Consider the following 24,126-nt stretch of genomic DNA (forward strand, 5'->3'; position numbering starts at 1 on the left):
TGTTGCATTTCTGTTTACAACCAGTGTGATTCTTGGTTATTTCTGTGGGTTTCACAGACCCATAACAGGAGAAAGTCCCACTCCTCCTGGCCCATGCAGCTGATGTCCACAGCTTGAATCTCTTCAAATTCAGAAATGCATTCTCTGGTATGTGTAGCCCATAGTGCAAGATGTACATTCATTTGGATGAATCATTTTACAACAAAAATATGAATACACACTTCGTTATGATTAAATATTTATAAAGTATGTGCAATAGCGAGAAAATTCAGCAAAAGAGCATTATATATGTTATATATTTTCATTGTCACACAGTTACTGATATGGTTTTACTCCTACCTGTCTCAATACCTACCTGTCACAATACTTACTCAAAAAATGGTGAGAGGTCATATTGCTATCACATCCTTATGCACAGAACATTGAAGATTATGGTCGATAAAATTCTACCTCTAGTACATACATAAAATCAGTTCTAATCTACATATAATCTTCTACACTCAAAACATCTGAAATGCATTGCTTTCTCCCCACCCCACTGCCCTGCCTACCCTCTTATCTTGCCAACTTTGGAAAAAGGCAAGAACCTCTCACACGTCTCCCTACTTCCAATTTTGCCTCCCCTACATTCTTCTTCTTCACATGGCTGCCAAAGAAAATATGATTATGTAATACTCTGCTTAAATCCCTGCGGTGGACTATTGCATTTAGAATAATATCCAAACTCCTTTCCAGAGCCTACAAGACCCCAAATGGTCTGGCCCTTGACACTCTCTCATTCCTCCTTTCCTCACTTCATGAGTCCAGTGTTTTTTAAACAAGTAGTAAATAGACAGTTTAATCAATTATGTAAATACATAGAATAATACCATGCAAAAGTAAGCTCATGTCTCAAACTTTTGAAAAGATTTTTTGTGTTTTTTTCTGTATTATCCAATTCAAGGCTTTAAAAGAAAGAAAGAAAGGACAAAAGAAAGAAAAAAGAAAGGAAGGAATTTTTCCCATACCTGATCATGAAAATGTGCCTGCAAAGGGCTAGCAAATTCAGTGAGATAACACAGAGGTCAGATCTAAATGACAAGGAATATTGATATTCTTTTCCTCTGCATTTCTCTTATTTTAAGAAACAAGAATCTAATTTTTTTCTTTGCTTTATTTATTTATTTATTTTTTAAGATTTTTATTGGGGAATTGGGGGGTTGGGAACAGCGCTGGGGAATTGGGGGAAGGGGAACAGACAAGTTGCTGTCCTTTTGTTCTTCAGTCTAGTTGTGGAGGACGTTGCTTCACTGGCCCAAGTTGGCACCATCATTGCGCTCTTCCTGGGCGAGGCAGATCAGTCGCCGGCTTCTGGACGGCCGCTCACGGTGGTTGCTGGCCGCTCACGCTGGCTGCTGGCTACACACGGTAGCCCATGGCAACCCACTGCCACAGGGGCTGCAGCCTACACCATCGCCGGTGACCCACGGCAGCCCAGCTCCAGGTTGAACCGCCGCCCAGCATCTTAGCTGTGGAGGGCAGCGTCACCGGCTCCCACATGCAGGATCCGAACCGGGGTCCTCTGGCGTCCCAAGCCAGCCCTCAACCATCGCGCCACTTGGCCGGTCCAACTCTTTGCTTTATTTTTTAACACAAGCACATGCCTGTTCGAGTATCTGATACTTCACACCCAATCTAGGAGCAAAAAAAGAGAACATGGGAGACTCAGAACTCAAGTTCCAATTCAGTTCCCATGAAAACTTAAGAAAGGGGGCGGGGCTGTCAATCAGTGAAAAATATGGTAATAGAGTCTCCAGCATTAACAGAACTTTTGAGAGCCCGAATTCCCCTCAAAATTGTACATATTTGGAGATCATTACATCTCTTCTGCGTCACAAACAGCCCACTCGCCTCAGAGCCTGCAAACTGGTCTCTTTTTATTAAAAAAAAATTTTTTTATTGGGGGAGAGAAACAGTGTTGGGGAATTGGGGAAGGGGACCAGCCATGTTGTTGTTCTTCAATATTCGTTGTAGAGGGCACCAGTCGCCATCTGGCTTTCTGTCGGCAGCTCATGGCGTCTAAGCTCAAGGTGCTGTGTTCAATCTTAGTTACAGGTGGGCATAGCCACCATCCCATGTGGGAGTTTTACCCGGCAGCCTTGTTAAAGGCGCACGTTCTATCCACTAAGTCATCCCGGCGGCAGCTCAGCTCAAGGTGCCGAGTTCAGTCTTAGTTGCGGGTGGGCATAGCCCACCATTGGACAGGCAATCTTGTTGTTATACCAGCTGAGCCATCCTGCCACCTGTTGGCAGCTCAGCAACAGGTCAGCTCAGGTGCAGCGTCACTGGCCCATGTGGGAATCTAACCGGTGGCCCTGTTGCTCAGAGCTCGTGCTCTTAAGCCAATTCTTAACCAACTGAGCCATCTGCTGGCCCTAAACTGGTCTGTTAATGATATTGCCTACAGGGTGGTCTTTGTAAATGCAAATCTGACCAATACACATATAGGTTAAAATTATATTTTCCTGGTCCACAGTGTCTTTCCTTACCTTGGGAGAGGGAGCTAGGAATGAGAGACATTCTAATAATAGTGACCACTATTTATTGATGGCCTTACTATGTGTCAGACCCTGAGTTAAACATTATCTCATTGAATCATTACAAGCCTATTATTAGGTGGGTATCATCCTCAGCTTAAAGATGAGAAAACCAATTTTTGACTGGTTGTACACATTTGCCTAGGCTCACTCCCAGGTAAAACTGCCTCTAAATTCAGAGTTTGCCCAACTACCATTGTACAGGCCCCCGCGCCACCGAAAGATCGGGCCGGAACTGCAATTCCCGTGGGGCTGTGCGGCAGCATCGCGAGAGTTGGCTTAAATGCGGCGGCGGGAAAAGGGCGGCCGTGGTTTATCCCAGCAGTTGGGAGGCAGACGGCTGAGGCGATGGCTGACAGCTACAGCCCCGACAATGAGCCTACGACGCGCACGCTGCTAAGGCGCGTGCTGGACACAGAGTTCCCCCGCACCCCGCGGCGACTCCGAAGTACTCCGGCTGGGTATGTGAGGGTGCTGCCTCAGCACATGAGCAACCGGAGGGACTGGGGGGTGGGGTGTCTGTGCGATCCGGCGCTGATCCTATTTGGAGAAAAAACTTGAGTCTCAGAGAGTTGCCGAGCTCAGGGCTCAGAAAACTGGCTCCACTCCCCTAGCTGTGCTCGGGTCAGCTGTTTGCCCCCACCCCTGAGACTCCAGGCCGCCAGGTCTCGTGACCACAGAGTTCAACAGTGCCCGCCTCTGGGGCGTGGGGGGCGGGGTTCCATCTCTGGAGATGAAGGATAGGCCCTCAGAATACTATCTTCTATCGTGTTCTCTAGGCCACTCCCCCCAAAACCAGCCCAGAGTGTGTCACGGCATCTGCTCTGCACTACCTCCCAGGTGGTCCCACCTTTCCCTGCACATTGTTCTACTGTCCGTGTAGCTCATAGTTGGAAGATGGGAAAGGACCTGGAGTGTACAGCCTGGGCGGAAGTCGGGAGGCAGGAACTGGAAAGAAGCTTTGCTAGGGGAACAGGAATTTGGTCTGACTTGGTGGGAGTGTCAGCGGATGAGGGCTGTGGTGAGCTGTGGAGCAGAGGGTGTGGGCATTGGCATCTGCCAGACGGGCAGTGCCCTTCTATTATAGGCATGGGAAGCCATTCATTACATAGGTTTTACATAGGTTTTAGACCTATGCTGTTGAGGTGGGAACTGTGCCTTGGGAACGTTAATGTGATTCTGGAACCTGAGAGGGATTGGACTGGAGAGACTAGGGCTAGAGTGACCCATGTAGAGGTTGCTGTCAGACCCTGACAAGTACTTAAATGTTTAAAAATATTTAAATGTCTTTCTTGGATTGTTATTTTAATAGCTGGATGGATACTCTTAAAATTGCTCCTCTTGTCCTCGTGGTTCACCCCTACTTCTGCCAAACTCACCTTTGTAAAGCCTTCCTCAGCCCTCTCTCTGACTGGGTCATTATTTTCTCTTTCTTCCCATACCCCTTGGGCTCCTTTTCATCCACAATCCTAGTGACACAGAGCTGGGAACAGGGGCTATGGGGGGACAAGTGGTTTCTGGGTTGTTGGCCCTGAGGGGAAAAGACTTCAGGCCAAGATCCTGATGAAGGCATGTTTCAGCATCCGCTAGTTCCCCCTCCCTACATAATTCTCAGAGCCGCTGGTCTTTATACAGTGCCCAGAGAGCCCTGCTTGAAACACCTTTCTCTATGAGGCTGAGGAGCCAAACAAAGACAGCTACCAAGCAGCGTTCCCATAGAACCAGGGTAAGTGCCCAGCCCACTGGCTACACTATAGGGCCCTGGCTGCCTTCAGGGGTCCCTGAGGTCTAGCTCCACTCTGGAGCCCACCTTGAGGAAATCTCAAGGCAAAAGAACAGACTGTTTGCTTAGTGCTTTTGCCCAAAGTCTATTAACAGATTGGCCCACATTCAAACCAGTGAACACCTGAAAGAACAGACACCCCGGACTCTGCTGGAGAACATCCTACTAACTGGTGAGTGAGCACTGGCCGGCTGGTTAGAGTTAGGCAACCAGTCCCATGGTATCCCTCATTCAGGCAGCCTACCCTGCCAACCCCATCCTCTTCTTGCTATTTCTACAGCCCCAGAATCTTCCATGGTCATGCCACAGTCAGTGGTGAAGCCAGTGCCGGCACCGCAGGTGATGCAGCCCTCCAGCCCGGAAAGCAGTCGGGGCAGGTACACAGTGAATTCCTCCCTGGGGCTGGGCTGTTAGACAGCTCTGGTCAGGCAGCTTTTTGGGGGCCCCAAAAGCCAGATTTGGGCTTCCTGGTCTGTCTGAGATAAGCTCCATCCTTGTAGCCTGGAGCTGCAACTTCCTGAGCTCGAACCCCCTACAATCCTGGCTCCAGGTCTGCTGGCTTCTGGCAGGAGGAAGCGGAGGCTGAGATTGTCAGTGTTTCAGCAAGGAATGGACCAGGGGCTGCCTCTCTCCCAAGGTGAGGCCCTGGACAACGACTACGGCCACTCTCTCTCCTGTCCTCTGTAGAGCCTGAGGAAGCCTGAGAAAGGGCTAGCGTGAGCCTGGGTAACTTTGTCATGGTTTCTTCTTTTTATGTCCTCTTACAGAGTCTCATGGGAATGCTGATGCCTCCTCCCTCACCAGGTACTGTTGTCTGTTCTGGGGGTTGGAGGAGAGGCTTGGGAAAAGAGGTGCTGACCAGAATGAATTCTGGCCATACTGCTCCCAGTTTTAGCCTCATAGCATGGTGGCTATGTTCTAAGAAATGAGAGCACCAGGGCAGATGGAGAAATGGGGGTAGGGGTGTGGGAGGGCTGGGCCTCAAGTAGCTGACTTTCCTTTGTGCTTCCTCCCTCCCACCAGCTCCCTCAACCTGACCTTTGCTACACCTTTCCAGCCACAGTCAGTGCAGAGGCCTGGTTTGGCCCGCAGACCTCCTACACGCCGAGCTGTAGATGTGGGTGTATTTTTGCAGGATCTGCAGAATACTTCTGTGGCCTTGGCTCTGTCAGGTAAGGTTGAGATTTCTCTCTTCCAGTCTGTGGAGAAAGCTCTTTGCCCATGAAAGATAGGAGGTGCTGCTGAGTCCAGGGTTGCTCCCCTCTCCATTGGGTCAAGGACAGTAAGCAAGCTTGGCCAACAGGTCTATAAGGAGTTTCTGTTTTCTTTCTATAAGATGCCCTTATCTTGGTGCGACCCAGTCTTAGTCCCTCAGGGTCTTCCAGGATTCCATATCCTTGAGGAGCTACAAGGCTGAGAGTAGGAAAGGGGTAGCTGGAGCTTGCTGGGAGGTAGAAAGGGGCCAAGTTTTGGGATCAGCAGGCCAGTCAGAGCTGACCTGGGAATCTGATTCCGGAAGACAAGACAAGTTCACCAGGGTTAAGAGGAGGGTTCCAGGCAGAGGGAGCAAAGTGAGAAGTAGAGAGTGAAGGCATAGGTGAGCAGTTTGGGTGGGGCAAGCTGTGGAGCCTGGGAATGCCAGGCTAATGAGCCGGACGGTAAGTAGGAAGAGCTATGGAAGGGAGATAAAGCTTAGAGTGCTAGGTAGTCTTCTCTCTCTGGAGGCCACTCGGGACAAACTCATGGGGCCCCATAGCCAGGCCCTGGTGACTGGGTAGCATCACGTAGGCCTGGAGTACACTGAGTGCCATCAGGCTCTTAATGTCCAGGTAACAGCCTCAATACTCCTGTTGGTACCCTGCCAATGGACACTGTGTTGGAGGACACCCAGCCCTTTCCCCAGCCTTTGATTGGCCGTTCCTCCAGTGTGTACCACTCCCTGCCCTGCTCCTCTGTCTCTGCTGAGAGGGCTGTCAGTTTCAGGACACGGAGCCTTGGGCCTAGGCTGCAGAACAACAGTGAGTATGTGGGGCAGGTGACCCTAGAGCCAACCCAAGCTTGGGCGAGAGTTGGCACTAGGTGGTTTTCCTTCCCCAGGTCCATATGTGTGCCCATCAGAGTGCCCTGGCTGTTGGTCCCTCCTCCATCTAAGAGCAGAGTCAGTGTTGAGCCAGGAGACTCCAAATCAGTGCCCTGAGGCTGCCTCTGGCCTTCTTTCCTCAATGAGCTAGACTGGGTTTTACTACTCCATCTTTACCCATTCTCAGAACTACAGCTTTGGCCGACTGCTTCTCTAGCCTATATTCTCTCCCCTTGATTCAGGTCTTAGGAAACCAGCACAACTTCTGGCAGGAAAGGCAGAGGAAGTTGATGCCCTTGCTATGGGCTTCTCAAACAACAGCAGTAGTATCTCTGAAGAAGGTGGACTAGACCCCTTACAGGATGAAGTTGGCAAGGAGGTAGAAGAAATGATGGAAGAAAGCTTGTGCATGAGCAAAGTGAAGGAGGCAGCTGGAGCACAAGGATCTGTCAGAGAAGAAGAGCCTGAGACACACACAGAAATGATAGAAGCAGAGGAATCCTGGGGGGCTGTTGACGCCAAGGAGCCAGAAGGATCTTCAGGGGATAAAAACACCTTTGATAGGACAGGTGAAGGGCCAAATGCAAGAATCGGGGTGAGTGGGTCAGTGATAGCTATGTTTAGTCCCTGACATTGGAGGAGGGCCTTACTTGAGTTGTGTTTCTGAACACAGGGAGACTCTGAGGGGCCCCTTGCTTGGCTGGCTGGAGCTAGCTGGGCCCTCAAAGAACAGGACAAGGAAGCTGTAGGCCTTCAGGGTTATATGAGATGGTTAGGCCTGAGCCCCTGTAACCCTGCCCTTTCTCTACAGCAAGTCCCAAGTTGGCCTCCAGCACCCCAGAGTTTCATCAGGCCAGTCAACTTCAGTTGCCAGCCCCACCGGCGAGCACTGCAGTGTAAGATACCATGACCTTGTTCTATATGGACCTCTTGGGAAGGGGACAGACACTGAGGTTGGCATTGAGCACCAGGGGGTTATCCCTCTTTCTACAGGTATGCAGATCATTACCTAGCATAGCACCCTTAGGTGAGCTGGGTGGGGTTCACTGAGAGCACATCTGTCATTCTGGTGCCAGCTTCCAGGGGCTTATAGGAGCCTGAGTAGGGGGAAGTGGTTGGGTCAATATGTAGTCAGGGAAGGCTTCCTGGAGGAGGATTAGTAGAATCAGACAGGCAGCAGTGGGCTAAGGGGAGGGAATGTCCACACGGAGGCCTAAGGGTAATGGGCCTGAGCAAATACTAGTTTGTATGATGAGGATAGACTAGGACACGGGGTCCAGACTGTAGAGGATCAGGGCTCCAGGGAGAGACCAGGCCTCTATATGGCCTTGTCCCCATTTTCCCCCAACAGATGGTTAGAGCTGTTGGTCAAGGCTGGCCAAGGAGCACAAGGGTTCCAGTCTTGGCAGGAGCCAGCCGAACTTATCTTTGATTAGGGGCCTCTTCAGGCAGCAGTTTAGCTAACTCTATCCATTCCTGCTCCCAGCTTTTCTTCAGAGCCTCTGGAGCCTCTGTCAACCAGGCTTCCTCCCAAGGCCCGAACTGCTGGCCCCAGACAACGTCGAGATCCCTACAAGACTGGACTGAGCCACTATGCTAAACTCTTCAGCTTCTATGCTAAGATGCCCATGGAGAAGAAGGCTATTGAGATGGTGGAGAAGTGGTGAGTCCTGTACCCACGGGTGGGAGAGGAGCCCCTTAGATCATGAACAGTCTGTTTAGTCTGTTCTATTCCAACATACTTGGCAGCCTGGACAAGTATTTCCAACATCTTTGTGATGACCTGGAGGTGTTTGCTGCTCATGCTGGCCGCAAGACTGTGAGGCCAGAGGACCTAGAGCTGCTGATGCGACGGTAAGTGGGCAGAAACAGGAAGGTTCTCGGTGTGGGAATGCTGGGGCTAATTCTGTCTGTCTCTGTCTTCTACTGCAGGCAGGGTCTGGTCACCGACAAAGTATCCCTGCATGTGCTTGTGGAGCGGCACCTGCCCCTGGAGTACCGGCAGCTGCTCATTCCTTGTGCATTCAGTGGCAACTCTGTCTTCCCTGCCCAGTAGTGGTCAGGCCTCGACACCTGCCCTGCCCCCACCTGGGGCCCTTGGTCCCACATACTCTTCCAGGTCTCCTCCCCATCCCCCATCAATAAAGTATCATAAACAGAATATGCCATGTTTTGGTACATGTCCTGGGGCCAGCCAGGCAGGAACCAACCCCCTCCCCTTGACTCCCCAGCATAACTGGGAGAATAGCATGGGTTCAGACAAACAATTTTATACTAAAAGTCAAGGTTTAGCTGCCCATAGTGGCCCTAGTTTGCAGGCTCCTGCTCTCGAGGCCCCATGCGCCTGATGTCAGCCATCTGAAGCCGTTCCAGGGCAGTCTGGAGCAATATCACAATATCCTCTTCCATCTCTTCACCCTCCTCTGGCAGTTTTGTCACAGGGAGCTGGAAGGCCTGGCTCAAATAGCTGTTCAGGGTTTGCTTGTCCAGTTTGGAATCGATAATCATCAGGGCCTCACGTACCTTGGGTAGGGTCACCTTATCACGGCTGTCCCACAAGAAAAGAGCAAGATAGGCCTTGACTGCTCCCTCTCCCCTGCACCCCGGAGCCCAAGATGCCTTCTGCCAGACTTGAGCAGTATATAGTGCCCAGCAGCAAGCTCAGTACACAGGGAGACCCAAGGGTTTGAGATGCCACCCTCTGGCCCAGGCTGCAGGACTCGCCTATGGCTAAGTGGGCCTGAGGGCCCCAGGGTCACTCACAGTTCCAGGCCCAGCTGCTGCTTTAGCTCCTTTAAGTACTTATCCTTTTCATCCAGGTACTGTTCCCATAGCTTTTGCACAAAGGGCACACTCTGGCCCTCCTCATCCTGGGAGAGGCCATAAGACAGGGTGAGGTCATGGGCTAATGTCTAGCAGAGGCTAGGGCAGGGGTTGGCAAATTTCTGGACCCCCCCACCCACCGACGCACCAACCTCTATAAACAATGAGTGGTAGTTGAGCAAGTCTGCATTGCTGCTGTTGGGATGCCAGCCCCCTGCTTCCATTAGCTCCTGAATTTTCTCTTCCTTCTTGAAGGGGAAGGTGCTCTTGAGGACAGTCCTGTGAGGAGACACAAGGGCCAACAGGGGCCTGGCAGAGGCCTGACCACCCATCTTCCTGCACACTCTTGCCAGGCCCACTAGTGTTCAAAAGGGCAGCCAGCACTGAGGCTGTGGCCCTTCCCGCCAGGTTCCCCTTTTCCTCAAACACTTGGGAGCCTAGCCAGAGGAGATGTTGGGCAAGAGTTTGAGGTGGCCTGGCTGGCCTCTCACCTTAACTGCTCCATGGTTAGTAGCCCCTCATTCTGACTGTCAACATTTGTCATCTCCTTCAGCAGCTCTGCTATTGTCTCCTTCTGCTTGATGTACACACTTTCGCTCCTCTGCAGGGAGGGAAGCACTGACTAACTTGCTGCTTCTTGGAGTGGTGGGGACAGAGCTGACCTATGTTGGGGACAAAGGGTAGAGGGCCAGACCCAAGCTCACCTTTCCCATCAAGAGTGCATAGAACTGACCCATGATCTCATTGGAGCGAAAGAGCTTAATGTTTTCAAAAATAGAGTAAGCCCAGGCCATGGCATCAGCAGGCCCAAAGCGACGTTCCAGGAAATTGAAGAAGAAATCTGGGAACTTCTCTTTCTGTAGGGTGGGAAAAGACTACTTGGTCAGCCGCCCCATGGTTGGTTGTCCCTCTTCCCTGTTCTCTAGCACTTTGAGGGAACCCCCTGGAGGATGCTGGAGGCCACGCCAGGCTAAAATGGCTGGTGAGATCTGACCTGCTCCTCAGTGAGACGTTCCTTCCAGGCATCCCTAAGGAGGTTTATCACATCCTTCTTGGTTGGCTTCTTATTCTCCACAACACCATCAAATCGAAGGAAAGGGGGGACAGACTCCTCATAGCCCTGGAAGGGAGAGTGTCAACTCATCACTGGGCTCATCTGTAGCCCCACCCTCAAGTAGGGCAGAGCGAGCCCCAGGTGGTTTCCCCAGAACCTCAAGTCTCAGCCGCAAGGCCTCACCATTCTGACTGGCCCCAAGCCTCCCAAGCCCAGGGACTCTCCTACCAGACCAGAGAAGAAGTCTTTCTCCTGGAGCAACCCCTCGCCAATCTCCTCCAGGAGCACATCCACCAGCTGGTCGCTGTTCTTGCCCTTGGCCAGTAATTGCCAGCGATCTGGACCCCCAGCCACCACATCTGCAAGAGGAAAGAAGAAGCTGGAGTCTAGACCACACACCTAAGGAGCTCCTGGGGCCCCAATTGCCATCATTACCTTTGCACTTGGTCCAGTCAGGCCGTGGTGTGGAGGTGCGCTGGATCTCCTGCAGCTCAGAATAAAACTGGTCCCGCTCTTTCAGCGTGTTCATGTGCAACTGCAGCAGGATCTCGTGCTCCTTGCAGACCTCTTTGTAGTCATCTCTCAGGCTGTCCAGCTGTGGGCAAGGTGATTGGTCCTTGCTGCCCACCTGAATGACCGTGCCCTACCCTGCCTGGCCTGCCTGCCCACCAGCACCTGCTCCTGCAGATCCTTGTTGGTCTTCTCCTGCATTTCAAAGTCCCTCCTGGGCACCACATCTCCAAAGTTGGCCTTCATGGTGTTGAGTTCCATCTGCGTGCGGGCCAGGTCTTGGCGGGTCATCTTCAGGGCCACTGTTAACTTCACGGGGTCCTCCCCCCAGATGCCTGCCATGGGCCCCCCCAGCTTGTATCATCCTGTCTCTGGTGCTTGTAGCCCAGGGCAGGGTTAGAGTGTCCCTTAGGGCATGTGCCAAGTCTTGCTCTCCCTACTTAGGAACCCCTGGGTCTTTCCCATAGTGCTACCAGCCTATGAGAAACCCAAGACAAGGGATACCAGACCTGTCCTGCCCTTAGGGAGTCTAGGCTGCCTCAGCTGCCAGCAATTGTTTCCTGCTTAAACAATGAGTCTAATTCTCAGTCTAGCTCAGAAGATCCACGTGGCATCAGGGATATCTCCCATCACGAATGGGCATGGAATGAGCAGATATTAGGGGAGTTGAATGAATGTAGGTGAGTAGTGAGAGCCAGATGCATCTCTAGTGCCTCCTCGGGAGAAAACCACCTCAGGCTTACCTGGGGATTGGGCTAGTGACATGTCTTCCCGCTGGTACCGTAGCTCATTCAGGTCTGCGATGAGGACCTTGCGGGCATCTCGCTCACTGAGATAGCGCAGGTACTCCTCAGCCAAGTTCTTCCTCAGTTTGGTCACCTGTTGGGAAGGTGGCTGCATTGGTCAGGGGATGCCTTTGGATCCTTGGGGATGGGATGTGTGCTGGGTGGCCCCATCAGGGCCTGAGAACAAGAAAGGGAGAGGGAGACTGGCCATTCCTGAGAATCCCTCAAAGTGTCAGTGTGTCCTGTGGAGAAAGTCTGGCAGTCAAGAGCAGGACTCTGTTGGCATTTGAGGCCACACCAAGCCAGTGCTGAGCCAAGGTAGAGGGCAGAGTGTGGAGGTTGCTGGGAAGGTGGTGGCTCAGTATGTCATTCCAGGCAGAAGGGTGGAGGGAATTAGGGGGTCACCTCAGTGCCCAAGGCCTCAGGTCACCCCTGGAATAACGGGGAGGGATTCAGGGAGTTGGTCACTGTGTTACTCCCATTCACCTCACTCTGCAATGAAATCTTCTCCTCGTTCTTTTTGTCAATGAGTTTCAGCAAATTCATCTTCTCTTTCTTTAGCATGGAGATTTCGGTTTTCTCCTCAGCCCTCATGGCCAGGATCTGCTTGTTGCAGTAATCATTCACAGTGACAAGCTTGGCCTTCAGGGGCTCCAGAGCCCGAATCCTCTCCTTCTGTTGGGCTAAGCAGGGACAGGCGGGAGAGTCCCTTTGGGGCCATGGGAAACAGCCAGGAGACGTTGATCCTAAGGTCACAGTGAGTGGCTACATCCCTTGCAAACTCCAAGAGTCTACCCATGCCTTGTTCAAAACATGGCCCCTGCTTCAGGCCTTCCTCCACTTGCTTTTATTTATTTATTTACCTATTTATTTATTTATAGCTGAGCCATCCTGCCACCTGTTGGCAGCTCAGCCGCAGCTCAGTTTGGGCCGGGAATCAAACCGCTAGTTGCTCAGAGCTTGCACTCTTGAGCGAGCTCTTAACCAACTGAGCCACTTGGCCAGCCCACTCCACTTGCTTTTAAACCAAGGGCAGAGTCTAGATGAGGACTGAGATCTCGCCTATGCCCTTTCCCCCTATAACCTTTAGTCCTACAGCTGTACCTGCCATGCCTGGCACCTCCTAAATCTGGTTGAGGGGAGCCTCCTCACTTTCCAGAGGTACTTGCTCCCTTCTGGGCTCACTCTCAATAGAAAAGGTGCTCTATTTCCTACAGATACTGCCCCACTATGCTCCCCAAGGACAGAAGGTGGTCAAGTGCCCTGGGGTGCTCCATCACAGAACAGTGTAAGCAAAAAGGCTAAGCAGGGCTCGGTGACTTTAAGGTTCAGTTAGTAGCTGTTTCAGCCTTGCTTCAGAGCCCCAGAAGGTCAGAGTAGGATCCTCTGGGCTCAGGCAGGGAGGCTGCAACCTTACCCAGCATCACCTCATATGCATTCTTGATGGAGGACAGCAATGGCTTGTACGTTTTGAAGTCCTCTATGAAGAACTCAAAGATCTCTCTGTAAGGCTGGCAAGAAAAGGGAACTTGTTACCTCCTGGCCTTTAGCCACCATCCTCAGTGGGAACTGAGTTTTTTTTTGCTTGGCTTAGAAGTATTCTAGCATGGAACTTCCAGGTGGCCCACATTCAAATACTCCAGACACCACCAGGGTCTCTCACAGTGCCAGGGAGCTGAGGGGCAACTCTTCCTCTCAACTGCTGTCTGGAGGCCTCTCCTGGTGCTGTCTCTGAGGCCTGGCAGGCGACCTGGGTCAGGAACTCCCCCTCTGTACCCCAACCCCCTTTGTGGCTCTCTAGGCAGCCAGCCTCCTCCATGCACTATGCCTCAGTTGACCTCTCACCAGCACTCACCCTTCCCCAACATACAGCCCTGTGGGAGCAGGTGGAGATGGAAGGCTCCAGCCATACATTCTGACCTTCAAATAGAGGTGTGGTTTCCTGTCACACTTGGATATACATGAAGGGTTTGGAGTCAGCATTGTGTACTGGAATGAGCACAGGCTCCCGAATCAGCCCTGAGTTTGAATCCTAGCCCCACCACTTCATATCTGTATACTTCTCTGAGCTTCTTCCTTGGTGAGGTACTTTCAGTTTGTGAGGTCGTATATAAGGCCCTGTGCAGGGCCTGACACTCAGTGCTCAACAAATGCTTTCGTCAGTGACTAAGTCAGAAGTGACCCCAGGCTGGATTCCCCATCATCATCCCTGTTTGAGTAGGGATTTGGTGATTCTCTCCCTAATATGTACCAGAATCTAGGTTGCATCTAGATTTCTTTCTCTTTATGTGTCTGGGGTAAGTTTCTGAAACTTGGGGCTGTTGTCACTGAGCTGCTGGACACTGTAGGATCCCTGTTTGCCCAACTGCCAGGATTCAGGCTCTATTCACTGATATCCAGTGACCCAAGCTGGGCACTGGGATCACAGAGCTGAAGCAACTGAAGGCAGAATCCAGTCCACCTGACTCAGGTGAGGAAACTCAAGCCTCAGAAGTTTTGGTTCCATACTGGTAGCCTTTCCTGCTCACTGGCTTTGTCATAGAATATGTTTCTCGTACCCAAGGGGAACCCAAAAGAGCTGGGAGAGGCTGGTCTCTTCTGGGTCTGAAGAGCTCAGTCCTGTTGAGTAAGGTTTCCTTCCACCCCTCCCCCTACCCTCCCTACAGTAATTCTGTGGCTCTGACCTGAAGCCTCAGCTCCTGAGCAGAATCTGTGCCCAGGTCCAGCAGGAGGAGCTCCTTGCGTAGATAGTTCTCTAACTGCTCCAGATACCTTGGCTTGGTAGTGCCCAGGGGCTGCTGCTGCCAGCTACTGCAGGGGATGGTGGGCTGAGTTGTGATGGGCACCCCACGAGGCCCTTGCACCCTCGGACTGGGGCAGGACACACCCCTATGTTATCTCTGGGCCCTATGTGGGGTCTGTTCCAGTCCATCCACCATCAGGCTGATCCTGACTTACCCTGCTCGTTTCCGGCCGTCATCTGAACAGGGCTTTCGATTATGCAGAATGGTGTGGCCACTGGTGTATGTGGGCCATGGGGACAGGTGGCTGCCAATGGAGGACTGAGAGGAAGGGACAGATGGGGTTATCATAGCAACATTGTTCCACTTCCTGCTGCTCCTCCCATTCGTGATTTCCCCCACCAACATCTCTCAATATACTTCATAACTACGACCGTGGGCCCTAGAGTTAGAGAGGGCTTAGGTTAAGTCCCAGATCTCCCTTATTAGCTGTGTGACCACAGGCTTAACTTCTCTGAGCCTCAGTCTCTGTATCTGTGAAATGGCTGTAGCCCCCATTGTACTACATTGATGTGAGGATGCAAAGATAAAGCATAAAAGGGGTTTACACAGACCCAGGCACCTCCTAGGAACTCAGTAAAGGCAAGCTATTCTCATCTGTAGATATGTCAGTAAGTATTGGATATCTGTGCTGTGAAAACAGATGTGAGTACTGATTAGGACCGGCCCTTGCTCCCACAGCACAGTCCAGTTAGAGACAGACAGGAGGGCAGGACCAGCCTCAAGTCTGGACTGACAGGACTGCAGAGGGGCAGCAGGGTGAGCTGTGGACCCTGGGAGGAGACTGGGCTGTACTGCCTCGGGGAGTGGGAGGGGGAGGTGGTAAGAGTGCACTGAGGCAGTGGGTCTCATTTTGAACCTCGAGCAGGGGTAAGCGGTGGAAGTTGTAGTGTGTATGGGCTTGTTTTTTAAACTTTTCAGGAAATATTCAAAACATAGGAGAAAAAAATGATCTCTGACTAGTGAAGCCCACTTCTAGAGTTCATTCAGTCAGTCACTCATTTATTCATCAAACATTTCTTAAAGTTAACTGACAAGCACAAGTCAGCAGGTAGTGACTGAAACCAATGCAGGTTATAGGAACAAGGGGGGCCCTGAGTGGAGGGGGCCAAAGGCACAGGCTATTTTAGAAGAGGAGGAGGTGATGTCAGTGATGTTCAATAAAGCTTAAATGAGGGCATGGGAGAAGCTGCAGTCACATCTGGCATAGGGTGTGAGTGTGGGTGTGGTGGTGGTGAGGGCTAAGGGACACAAAACCTGCCTGGGTAGCACCAACACCTCAGGGAAACAACAGGAGTTTTGAGGAGCTATGAACAGAGGCCAATGCCCAAGGAGGGCAGGCTGGCTGAGGCTGAGGCCTGGGGCAGCCAGTGCAGAGTGGGACAGATGGAGCAGCAGCTTTATGTACAAGGTCAGTTCTCAAAGCCTTACTTATGACTGGGACAAAATTAGAAAACTCCTAAGTACCTAAAAATATAAAATTGTTATATAGCCATTAAATTAGTATCCACATACTAATGCTATGGCTCTCAAGGTTATGGAAGGCCTGTAGTTAGGGAAAAAGTACAACCAGGTAAAATGAAAGACCAAGAAAGATGGAGGAAATAGCCCAAAAGGTTATCAGCAATTATTATTGTCTAATGAGAAGCCCATGAGTCCTTATTCATCTATAACTACATTTTTCAAAATTTTCTACAAAGCACATAAATTACTTTCAAATTTAAAAGAAAATTGGATTATTGGATTTAATATGGAATTTAATATTAAAGGCCCCTCTGTGGCCCTGAGTCCAGCCTCCAGGTTCTTCTGGGTTGGAGAGGCCAGGTTTACCTCCCATGCCCCACATATCCAGGTCCTAGGAGTCCTTCTAGGTTAATGGCAAGTGGCTCCTAACTCTCCTAAGTGTGGAGATGCCATTGTCTCCTTGGGCTCTTCCTTGCATTCTGTTAATTCTACATATTTTATCTTAATCTTGGGATCATTCATTCTTTCCCTAAATATTTTTGGAAAGTATATAGTAACCCTTATTATTAGGTTTGAGGGAGGACTTTAGCCTCTTGTGGGGTCTGGTTGATCTATCTCTGTATATCCAGAATTGATGGTATCGTACTTCACACTTCATAGTCTTGAGTAGCACGCACTTAACAAATATTGTGGAATAAATATATAAGGGAGCACAATAATTTAGCATGGATGAAAGGCAAAATAAAAACAGAAACATTACTAACTGGGTGTATATGTTTACACATGCTCTCCTTGGGTCAAGAATGCTCTATCCTAACTATTCATCCTTAAGATCCCAGGGATTCTCCTTGATACTCTTCCCAGGCCCAATGCCCACACTTTCCCATCATTATAGAAACAGAGACTATGTCTGTCTTTTTTCCCACTGTATCCCCAGTGACTGGAACATAGTGGTAATCAACAGGTATTTGTTAATAAATGAAAATGGGGGGGGTAAAGGAGATGAAACAGAATTGTTGGAAACAGCTTAAGGCCCTCCTATCAGAATAAGCTACATCAAATAGAAAAAGGTAAAAGGCACTAATGCTGAAAGTAATATAATTGATAATGACAGATGAACAGATTTACAATGTGCATTAAATGGAAATAAAGACCAATCTTTTAATATATACAAAAAACTAATCATAGGCCACAGATAAGGTCTGAACACATTTTAAAACCAGAAACTATATACAGCTGACCCTTGAACAATGTGGGGTTTAAGGGCGCCAAACCCCACACAGTCAAAAATCCACATGTAACTTTTGACTCTCCAAAAACTTAACTACTAATAGCCTACTGTTGATTGGAAGCCTTATCGATAACAGTCGATTAACATGTTTTATATGTCATATGTATTATACACTGTATTCTTAAAGTAAGCTAGAAAAGAAAATGTTAAGAAAATCAGTGGTTTGTGAGTTTTTTCAAATTGTCACAAATCTCCAAAAAATTTCCCAATATATTTATTGAAAAAATAATCTCTATGTGTAAGTGGACCTGTGCAGTTCAAACCCGTGTTGTTCAAGGGTCAACTGTATGTTGCATTTGCTGATATAATGCAGTGAAAATAGGAACTGACAATATACATATACCTCTAAAAAAAGGGCCACTTAGAAATTTAAAAATAAACTCCTGACTCATTCAATACTTAAAATAAAAATACAACATATTATAGACATGTTAAAATTACGTGTTCAAAATGTTTGGGACATGATCAGAGAAACACTCATGGGTATTTATTTTAATTGCTTAAAACCCTTTTGCTATTAAGAAAGAAAGCCTTAGGGCCGGCCGAGTGGCTCGGTTGGTTAAGAGCTCACTCAAGAGTGGGAGCTCTGAGCAACAGGGTCCCTGGTCTGATTCACGGCCTGAGCTGAGCTGCCAACAGGTGGCAGGATGGCTCAGCTTAAAAATAACAAAAGAAAAAGAAAGAAAGCCTTAAGCCTTTGGTTGCTTGGAAAGGAAAAGAACCATAAATAATAATTTTTTAAATAATACGAAATAAAAGTAGAAATAGAAAAACTGGAAAAATAAGAGAAGCCAAACTTAAAAATCAAGTCAGAAAAAGTGTTTTTGAGAGACAAGCAAAATTGATGTGATTTTTATAAAAGTGCAAAGTAACCCTGGAAAGTTCTCAAAGAACTTAACCCTAGTGAGCTAATAAGTTTTTCACACTTTCAGAGGCCAGTCCTCGTGTTCTGTCTGCTATTTCTGCTGAGAGAAAACGTGCCACCCTACTTTGACTGCTGGACATGTACTGCTTCTTGGTCTGGTTATCAACAGCTGGGAAGGCCTCAGCAAGCCGGTGGCTGGAAGGAGGCTTTCCAAGGCGCTCCACGGTGCTCCATGCTCTCTGCTTCCCCCTGCAGGTGAAAATGGGGAGGGCGGCCCGGGGTGCAGGGTCGACGGGAGGGAACAGCGCCCTCTGGTGGTTAAGAACAGCTTAGCAGTCGCCGCACAGGAGGAAGAGAAGGAGAGACCCACCCCAGGTCCACCGAGTCGGTGGCAGGTGAGGGGGGATTGGGAGTGGGCGCCCCAAGTCATCGGGTCTTGTGGAGCCATGGCTGTACTTGTTCTCCGCAAAGAGTGCATACTACCCCCTTTACCTCCGTTTTGGGACTCCCCAACCTCACAAAATGTGTGGTCCATGTGTCCCCAAATCCTCTACACAAGACACACTCACACAAGAAAAATCAACACACAGCCCACAGTGCTCCACTGTGAGCTGGAGTTATAAGTTTGCTCAAATTTTTTTTTTTATCTGTGAGATTTGGACAATGGCTGTGTACTGATTAAATAATGACAATCTTATAATCATATCAACAAAAAACTTAAAGTACTTAATAAGACAGCATTCATTTCTAGGTAAACACTTTAAAGAACAGGAATGGAGGAAGGAACTTTCCTGAGGCTGGTAAAGAGTCTCTACTCCAACCCAGAGCCAACAACTCAATGGAGACACATCCCTTTACTCCTGCCTTCACATACCTACTGGAAGCATTTATGGAGCACATATGCCAGCCATCAAGTGCCCGATCAGGCATGCAGATCTTAAAGACAAAAAGTCACAGCCCTGAAGGACCTTGGCAGATCTGGTGGGACCATCCCAGTACCTAGCACAGTGCCTGGCATATCGCAGGCTCCATGAAGAAATGAAGTCTACTCCAAGTCTGAGTTGCTGGGAAAGGGTATCCAGGGGTGTGGGCAGAGTCTCTCTCTGTTGGGGAATCTGAGAAGGCTTTTCAGAGGAGGTGTAGCAAGTGTGCACATTCCCACCCCAGAAGCCGGTGGACTTGGCCTCAGTAAGCCACACTCTCCGGACAGGAGAAGCTATTTGGTGGGCCATGTTTCAAGTGGGTGGTGCTTTGGGTTGCAGAGAGGGAAGCAGATAGGCTTTGGGGGCTGACATTTGGAGTTCCAATAGGACATCGCCACTAACCAGTCTCTTCTGTTTCTGAGAAAGCTTGAGTTTCTGAGTATTGATTTCTGTGACGAAGGGGTCATCTATGGTGACTCCTGAAGGCTGTGGGTGTGTTCTGTACAGAGAAGGGGAAGAAAGTGGTGGGTGACAGAGCCCTGAGTGGGGAGAACACTTTCACCCTTCCCAGGTCCACAAGACATGGCCTCCTCTGACCTCAGAGCCAGGCTCTGTGTCTTCCCAGTGCTCCCTCCAGATTCCCAGAGATGCTGCCAACAATCTCCTGGCCCTGGGCCCAAACCGTTTTCCTACATTCCCAGAAACTTTCTCATCACCAGAGTCTCACCAACTCCTGCAGTGGCAGGACACCCTCACCATGCACCCCGAGAACCTGGAAGGCCTGTTTCCATTTAGCTTTCAGCTGTGGCTGAGATGGCAGTTTCATGTACATGACTGGCACATGCTTGGCAGGTGCTATAGGACAAGAAGCACAGGGTCTGGGGTCCAAGAGCCAGGGTTGGAGTTTCAATCCTCCACTTACTGGTTTATAGAGCCATGGGGGCTGACGTCTGTCGGTTCCAAAAGAATCCCTTGGGCAAGTCATTTGCCTGCTCTAAGCTTAGTTTCCTCAAAATAAAATGGAGACAATTCTTGCTTTTCCTATCTCACAAAGTTGCTGGGAAATTTAAATAAGAGCAAAAGAAATATGCAAAAGTAGCCTGTAGACTGCAAGTTGCTGTGGAGATGTTAATTATGACAGTAAAATGGGAGACAAGTGGATCCTGAGGAGGTCTTTAACCTACTGAGGATGGCCTCTTGGAGAGCCATCCTTGCTCAGGCTAGGAAGGGATGTGGGGTCAACAGGGAGGGCTGCATGTGCGCAGGCAGAGCCAGGTGGAACAAAAGAAGTCATTTCAGCAATCTATGGGGTGGGGGAGGGTGATTTATGCTGCCAGATAGACTTGTGTCTTCATTCCCCTTGCTAGGTGGTGACCTTGGGTATGTTGTTTAACCTCTGGATGCTGTTCCATCTAGTTCCCCTGAGTTCCAACCTCAGTGTTTTTGTCCATAAAAGTGAGCCTAGGAATACTCAAACTCCAGGGAAGTCAAGAGCAGAAACACAAACCCAGTTTGGAAACCCTGCTCTGCAGAGTTTCTCAGTCCTATTCCATGGAGCAGTGACCCCAGTGACCCCAAACTCCAGTCCTCTATTGTCTCTAAGCTGAACAAGTGTAAACAAACCATGTCGAATAAACAGCCAATGTGGAAAAGGGTTTTTGCCCAGATGTTCATGGGTTTGAGACAGGAAACAGCAGATCAACCTCTCTGATCACTAGGTTAAAAACAACTTTCTGTCAAGACCAATCAATTTTCCAAATTCAGTTTTTCTTGCTCCTTTTGGAGCTACCATATAACGCAAGGTAAGCAAGAAAAATATGGGAACTCTATAAAACCTGAGCAGTTGCCAAGTGGAAAAGCTCAGTAGGTAACAGACGTTAGTTTTGAATGTAAAAAAGTAAAAAACAGACTTGCAAATGATAATAATTTAAAAAATACCTCTTAGAGACTATAGACTTATCCAAGAAGCTTAGGACATTCCTTTGTATTATAGTAAATATTTTACACCAATTGTCAGGGGAACAGGAAACAGACACTTGTATTTCTACTTCAAAGGTAGAGAAAACTGAGTTATTTAACTAATGGCAGGCAGTGGGTTTGTCGGGGGTAATTATATCCTGGTATTGAGTGAACTCAAGCTTCTGAATTCCATTTATCCAGCCACTGTGCCCAGGATGTGAGGGTGAAAGGAGAAAGCCAGGGGCTGGCCGAGTGGCTCAGTTGGTTAAGAGCTCGCTCAAGAGTGCAAGCTCTGAGCAACAGGGTCGCTGGTTCAATTCCCGGCTTGAGCTGAGTTGCAGCTGAGCTGCCAACAGGTGGCAGGATGGCTCAGCTAAAAAAAAAAAAAAAGGTTCTTACTTTGAAAGGAGAAAGCCAATGGGGAGGAGAAACCTGTCCCAATGGAAATGCACAATTCAAAGGTCCCTTTTTAGAGAGTCCTGCTGACATGTCTATACTGCTAAGGTCTGGCGTATGTTTCATAATCCTGACCCTGCTCTAAGGAGAGCTGGAAGAGGACTTCTCATACTGTGACTCTAAGGCAAACAGTGAACCTGGCCCAATGTACATCACTAAATACTGGTGAATGAAGAATATGGATAGGAATGAATGATGTTGAATGATGTTTTGTACTGCCACCAAATTCAGCCTCAGCAATTATGTTTCCTCCTTTAAATGGATGGGGATTTTCTTTCTGAGTCTGTTTCATGTCCTTTTCAAACAAGCCTGAAATTTCCTAAATAATTCCTGTGCTGGGTAGTGACACACTCTCAAGCCTGCTGTCTGGTTCTTGTAGATTCATTTTAGCTCTGGATCAAATAATCCAATTGGCATTTAATTTCCTGACTTTTGTAGGCTTTCTCTGTCAAGGCAGCAAACCTTGAAGGATTAGAGTTAAGGTGAGATCAGGTTTTTTGCATTGGGAATGAGTAGAAGGGAGAAACTACATTCATTCAACACTTACTGAATGCCTATTATATGCAAGAGTTATGATGCGAGCATGATATATTTGCCTAAATGTTCCCAACAATGTTTGTGTGTGAGCTGTATCATCCCATGTTTGACATATAGAAGCAGAGGCTTTTAAGGGCCTTCTCTGGGGTAGCAAAGCTAGAAAAGTATTTGTCAACATTTTTGTTTTAATCTGTATTATTTGGTGGCTTTCCTGGCTAACAGAGCTTGTTTTGCAGTGCCCAGAGGCTACACCTCTGAATACAGGCAGGAGCTACCCTAAGGCTGTAGAATGTGCCTGGTCTGCTTGGAATCAGTAGGCAATTTGACAAGCATTTTTGTCATACGGCAGTGGGTGAAGAGGTGGTTTAACCAAGAGCTCAGGTTCAGGAGTCTCGCATGGCTGGATTCAAATCCTAGCTCCACCACTTACAAATATGTAAAATACATGATCTCTCCAGGCTTCCATTTCTTCATTTGTAAGATGGTGATATTACTACCTCATAGAGTTGCTGTGAAGATTAAATGTGGTTTATAAAGCACTTGTCACATAATATACACTCAATACAAACAAGCTGGCTGTTACTAATGATGAAGTGCGTCTGTCCTTTTGCTAGCACGTAACATCCTCGCTGGGCGACAAGTCATCCAAGATTCAAACTGTTTTTGTACCACCGATCCTGTGGGGCTGGAACCCCAGACCAATGAAGGTGCAGAGGTCCGGAGCAGGTACCATTTTTTTTTTTCTGGTAGTACTCAAGCCCTCCTCTCCGCCCTCAGCCCGGCCAGCGCCTACCTCGACGTGGTCGCGAATCTGGAGCACCTCAGTTTAGGGGAGGCCATGACCCTCTGGCAGCCGGGCAGGAAGCATCGGCCGCCGGGGAAGTTGTGATAGTGTACAGCCCATCGCCATGGCGACCAGGCCCCAGCAGCCCAGCGGCGAGGGCGGGGTCAAGGTTTGCCACGCCCACGAGCCCCGCGTTCGCGAGCTGGGAAGAAGGCCAAGTAGCAAAAGTGGACTCGGACTCCAGAGCGGGGTCCTCTCAGAACCAGTCACTACAGCGGGTTTGACCCTAGCGACCAGAACCGAGGCAGGGGTATAAACAGGCCATGGGGAGAGAGGTGAACTGAGAGGCCGAAGTCGCGTTGCCAGCGGGAATTGTAGTTTTTAGTGGTCCAAAGTCTCGGCCGAACAGGTTTATGGATGAAGAGGTTTGTACTACCTCTCCCAAAGTTCCATGCCAGCCCCAGTTGGTCCACCTCTGGAGAGCTCTGCATTGTGGAATATGGAGTTCAAAGTGTGACAAGGCGTGTCCGTGTCAAAAGAGCGGTGCGGGACTAGGACTCGGTTTCCCTTCGGCCCTGGTAGGCTTGCGGGTCATTGGCTGAGCGGGGCGGATCTGGTCCGGTTCCTCCCCGCCCCCAGTGACACAATAGCAGCTCCCTCCAAGATGGCGGCGGCGACGGCGGACCCGGGAGCTGGGAACCCGCAGGCTGGAGACTCCTCCGGCGGGGGCGCTGGGGGCGGGCTGCCGTCCCCGGGGGAGCAGGAGTTGAGTCGGCGCCTGCAGCGTCTGTACCCCGCGGTCAACCAGCACGAGACGCCGCTGCCGCGCTCCTGGAGCCCCAAGGACAAGTATAACTACATCGGCCTCTCCCAGGGCAACCTCCGCGTCCACTACAAAGGTATTGGCCTGTTTGGCCGCGACGGGGGAAAAGGCCAGAGCGTCTGCGGGATGGCTGTGTTGCCCAGCCCCTGCCACGTTACGTCTCTTCCCTGTCCCGGGTGTTCCGAGTTAGGCCTTAGCCCCTGCGGGTGTTCACGGTGGTGGGGCTGACCAGGCCGAGAATGGACTGCCTGGTCTGCTCTGCCCTGAAACACCCGATGTCAGGAGAACTGCAACAGGTGTCCAGACCCAGTGCTGGGTTGGACCTTCCACCCGAGGGCCTTTCTGCTTGCCCTGGGATAGCTCCAACTCCAGCAGGGCTCTTCTGCACTACTGCTTCGTTTCAGCAGTGTCTGAAGAAAGGGGTGGTCACATCTTCTCCATTAGCCAGAGACCTATGGGCTTGCTCACCTGCCAGACTGGGCCTGGGGTCTGTGCTAAAGTTGGAAGAGGTGGGGGAGGGGTCTTCGAGGGCTTCCTCATCCTCCCGTGGTTTCCCAGGTGAGCTGCCTGTATTCTGGAGAGACTAGACTGCCAGCAGCATTGGGGAATCTT

At 49.8% G+C, this 24,126-nt stretch overlaps 3 protein-coding genes across 16 annotated transcripts in view; 2 read left to right on the top strand and 1 right to left on the bottom strand.

The window, feature by feature from the left end:
- The first annotated feature begins 2,912 nt into the window (after window positions 1-2,912).
- CENPT (centromere protein T) lies at window positions 2,913-8,509 on the top strand. The gene is made up of 13 exons (XM_019655515.1): window positions 2,913-3,037; window positions 4,212-4,302; window positions 4,444-4,531; window positions 4,640-4,736; window positions 4,860-4,996; window positions 5,127-5,163; window positions 5,383-5,531; window positions 6,189-6,377; window positions 6,682-7,008; window positions 7,251-7,335; window positions 7,926-8,102; window positions 8,189-8,293; window positions 8,372-8,509. The coding sequence occupies exons 1-13, from the start codon at window positions 2,925-2,927 to the stop codon at window positions 8,493-8,495; spliced, it is 1,719 nt and encodes a 572-aa protein (XP_019511060.1). The 5' UTR covers window positions 2,913-2,924; the 3' UTR covers window positions 8,496-8,509.
- Window positions 8,510-8,593: 84 nt separating this feature from the next.
- TSNAXIP1 (translin associated factor X interacting protein 1) lies at window positions 8,594-23,177 on the bottom strand. 14 transcript variants are annotated; one of them, XM_019655434.1, is made up of 16 exons: window positions 22,701-23,177; window positions 19,358-19,454; window positions 14,570-14,673; window positions 14,296-14,422; window positions 13,029-13,122; window positions 12,098-12,294; window positions 11,570-11,705; window positions 10,992-11,161; window positions 10,752-10,911; window positions 10,545-10,675; window positions 10,257-10,382; window positions 9,967-10,119; window positions 9,754-9,863; window positions 9,415-9,541; window positions 9,203-9,309; window positions 8,594-8,987 (listed from the first exon to the last, which is right to left on the bottom strand). In XM_019655434.1, the coding sequence occupies exons 1-16, from the start codon at window positions 22,745-22,747 to the stop codon at window positions 8,747-8,749; spliced, it is 2,127 nt and encodes a 708-aa protein (XP_019510979.1). In that variant the 5' UTR covers window positions 22,748-23,177; the 3' UTR covers window positions 8,594-8,746. The 14 variants fall into 14 exon arrangements, with proteins under 14 accessions (XP_019510979.1, XP_019511021.1, XP_019510960.1 ...); XM_019655476.1 differs by lacking the exon at window positions 22,701-23,177 and adding an exon at window positions 18,907-18,968 and having other exon boundaries at window positions 19,358-19,449; XM_019655415.1 differs by lacking the exon at window positions 22,701-23,177 and adding an exon at window positions 18,157-18,968 and having other exon boundaries at window positions 19,358-19,449.
- A 52-nt stretch (window positions 23,178-23,229) lies between these two features.
- RANBP10 (RAN binding protein 10) overlaps window positions 23,230-24,126 on the top strand; it is a 69,265-nt gene continuing 68,368 nt past the window's right edge. The window contains exon 1 of the mRNA XM_019653779.1: window positions 23,230-23,590. Coding sequence (XP_019509324.1) covers window positions 23,356-23,590 — 235 coding nt within the window. The 5' untranslated portion in view covers window positions 23,230-23,355. The remainder of the gene's footprint in view (window positions 23,591-24,126) is intronic.

The sequence above is a fragment of the Hipposideros armiger genome, unplaced genomic scaffold (assembly GCF_001890085.2).
Source record: "Hipposideros armiger isolate ML-2016 unplaced genomic scaffold, ASM189008v1 scaffold_9, whole genome shotgun sequence".
Taxonomy (NCBI): Eukaryota; Metazoa; Chordata; class Mammalia; order Chiroptera; family Hipposideridae; genus Hipposideros; species Hipposideros armiger.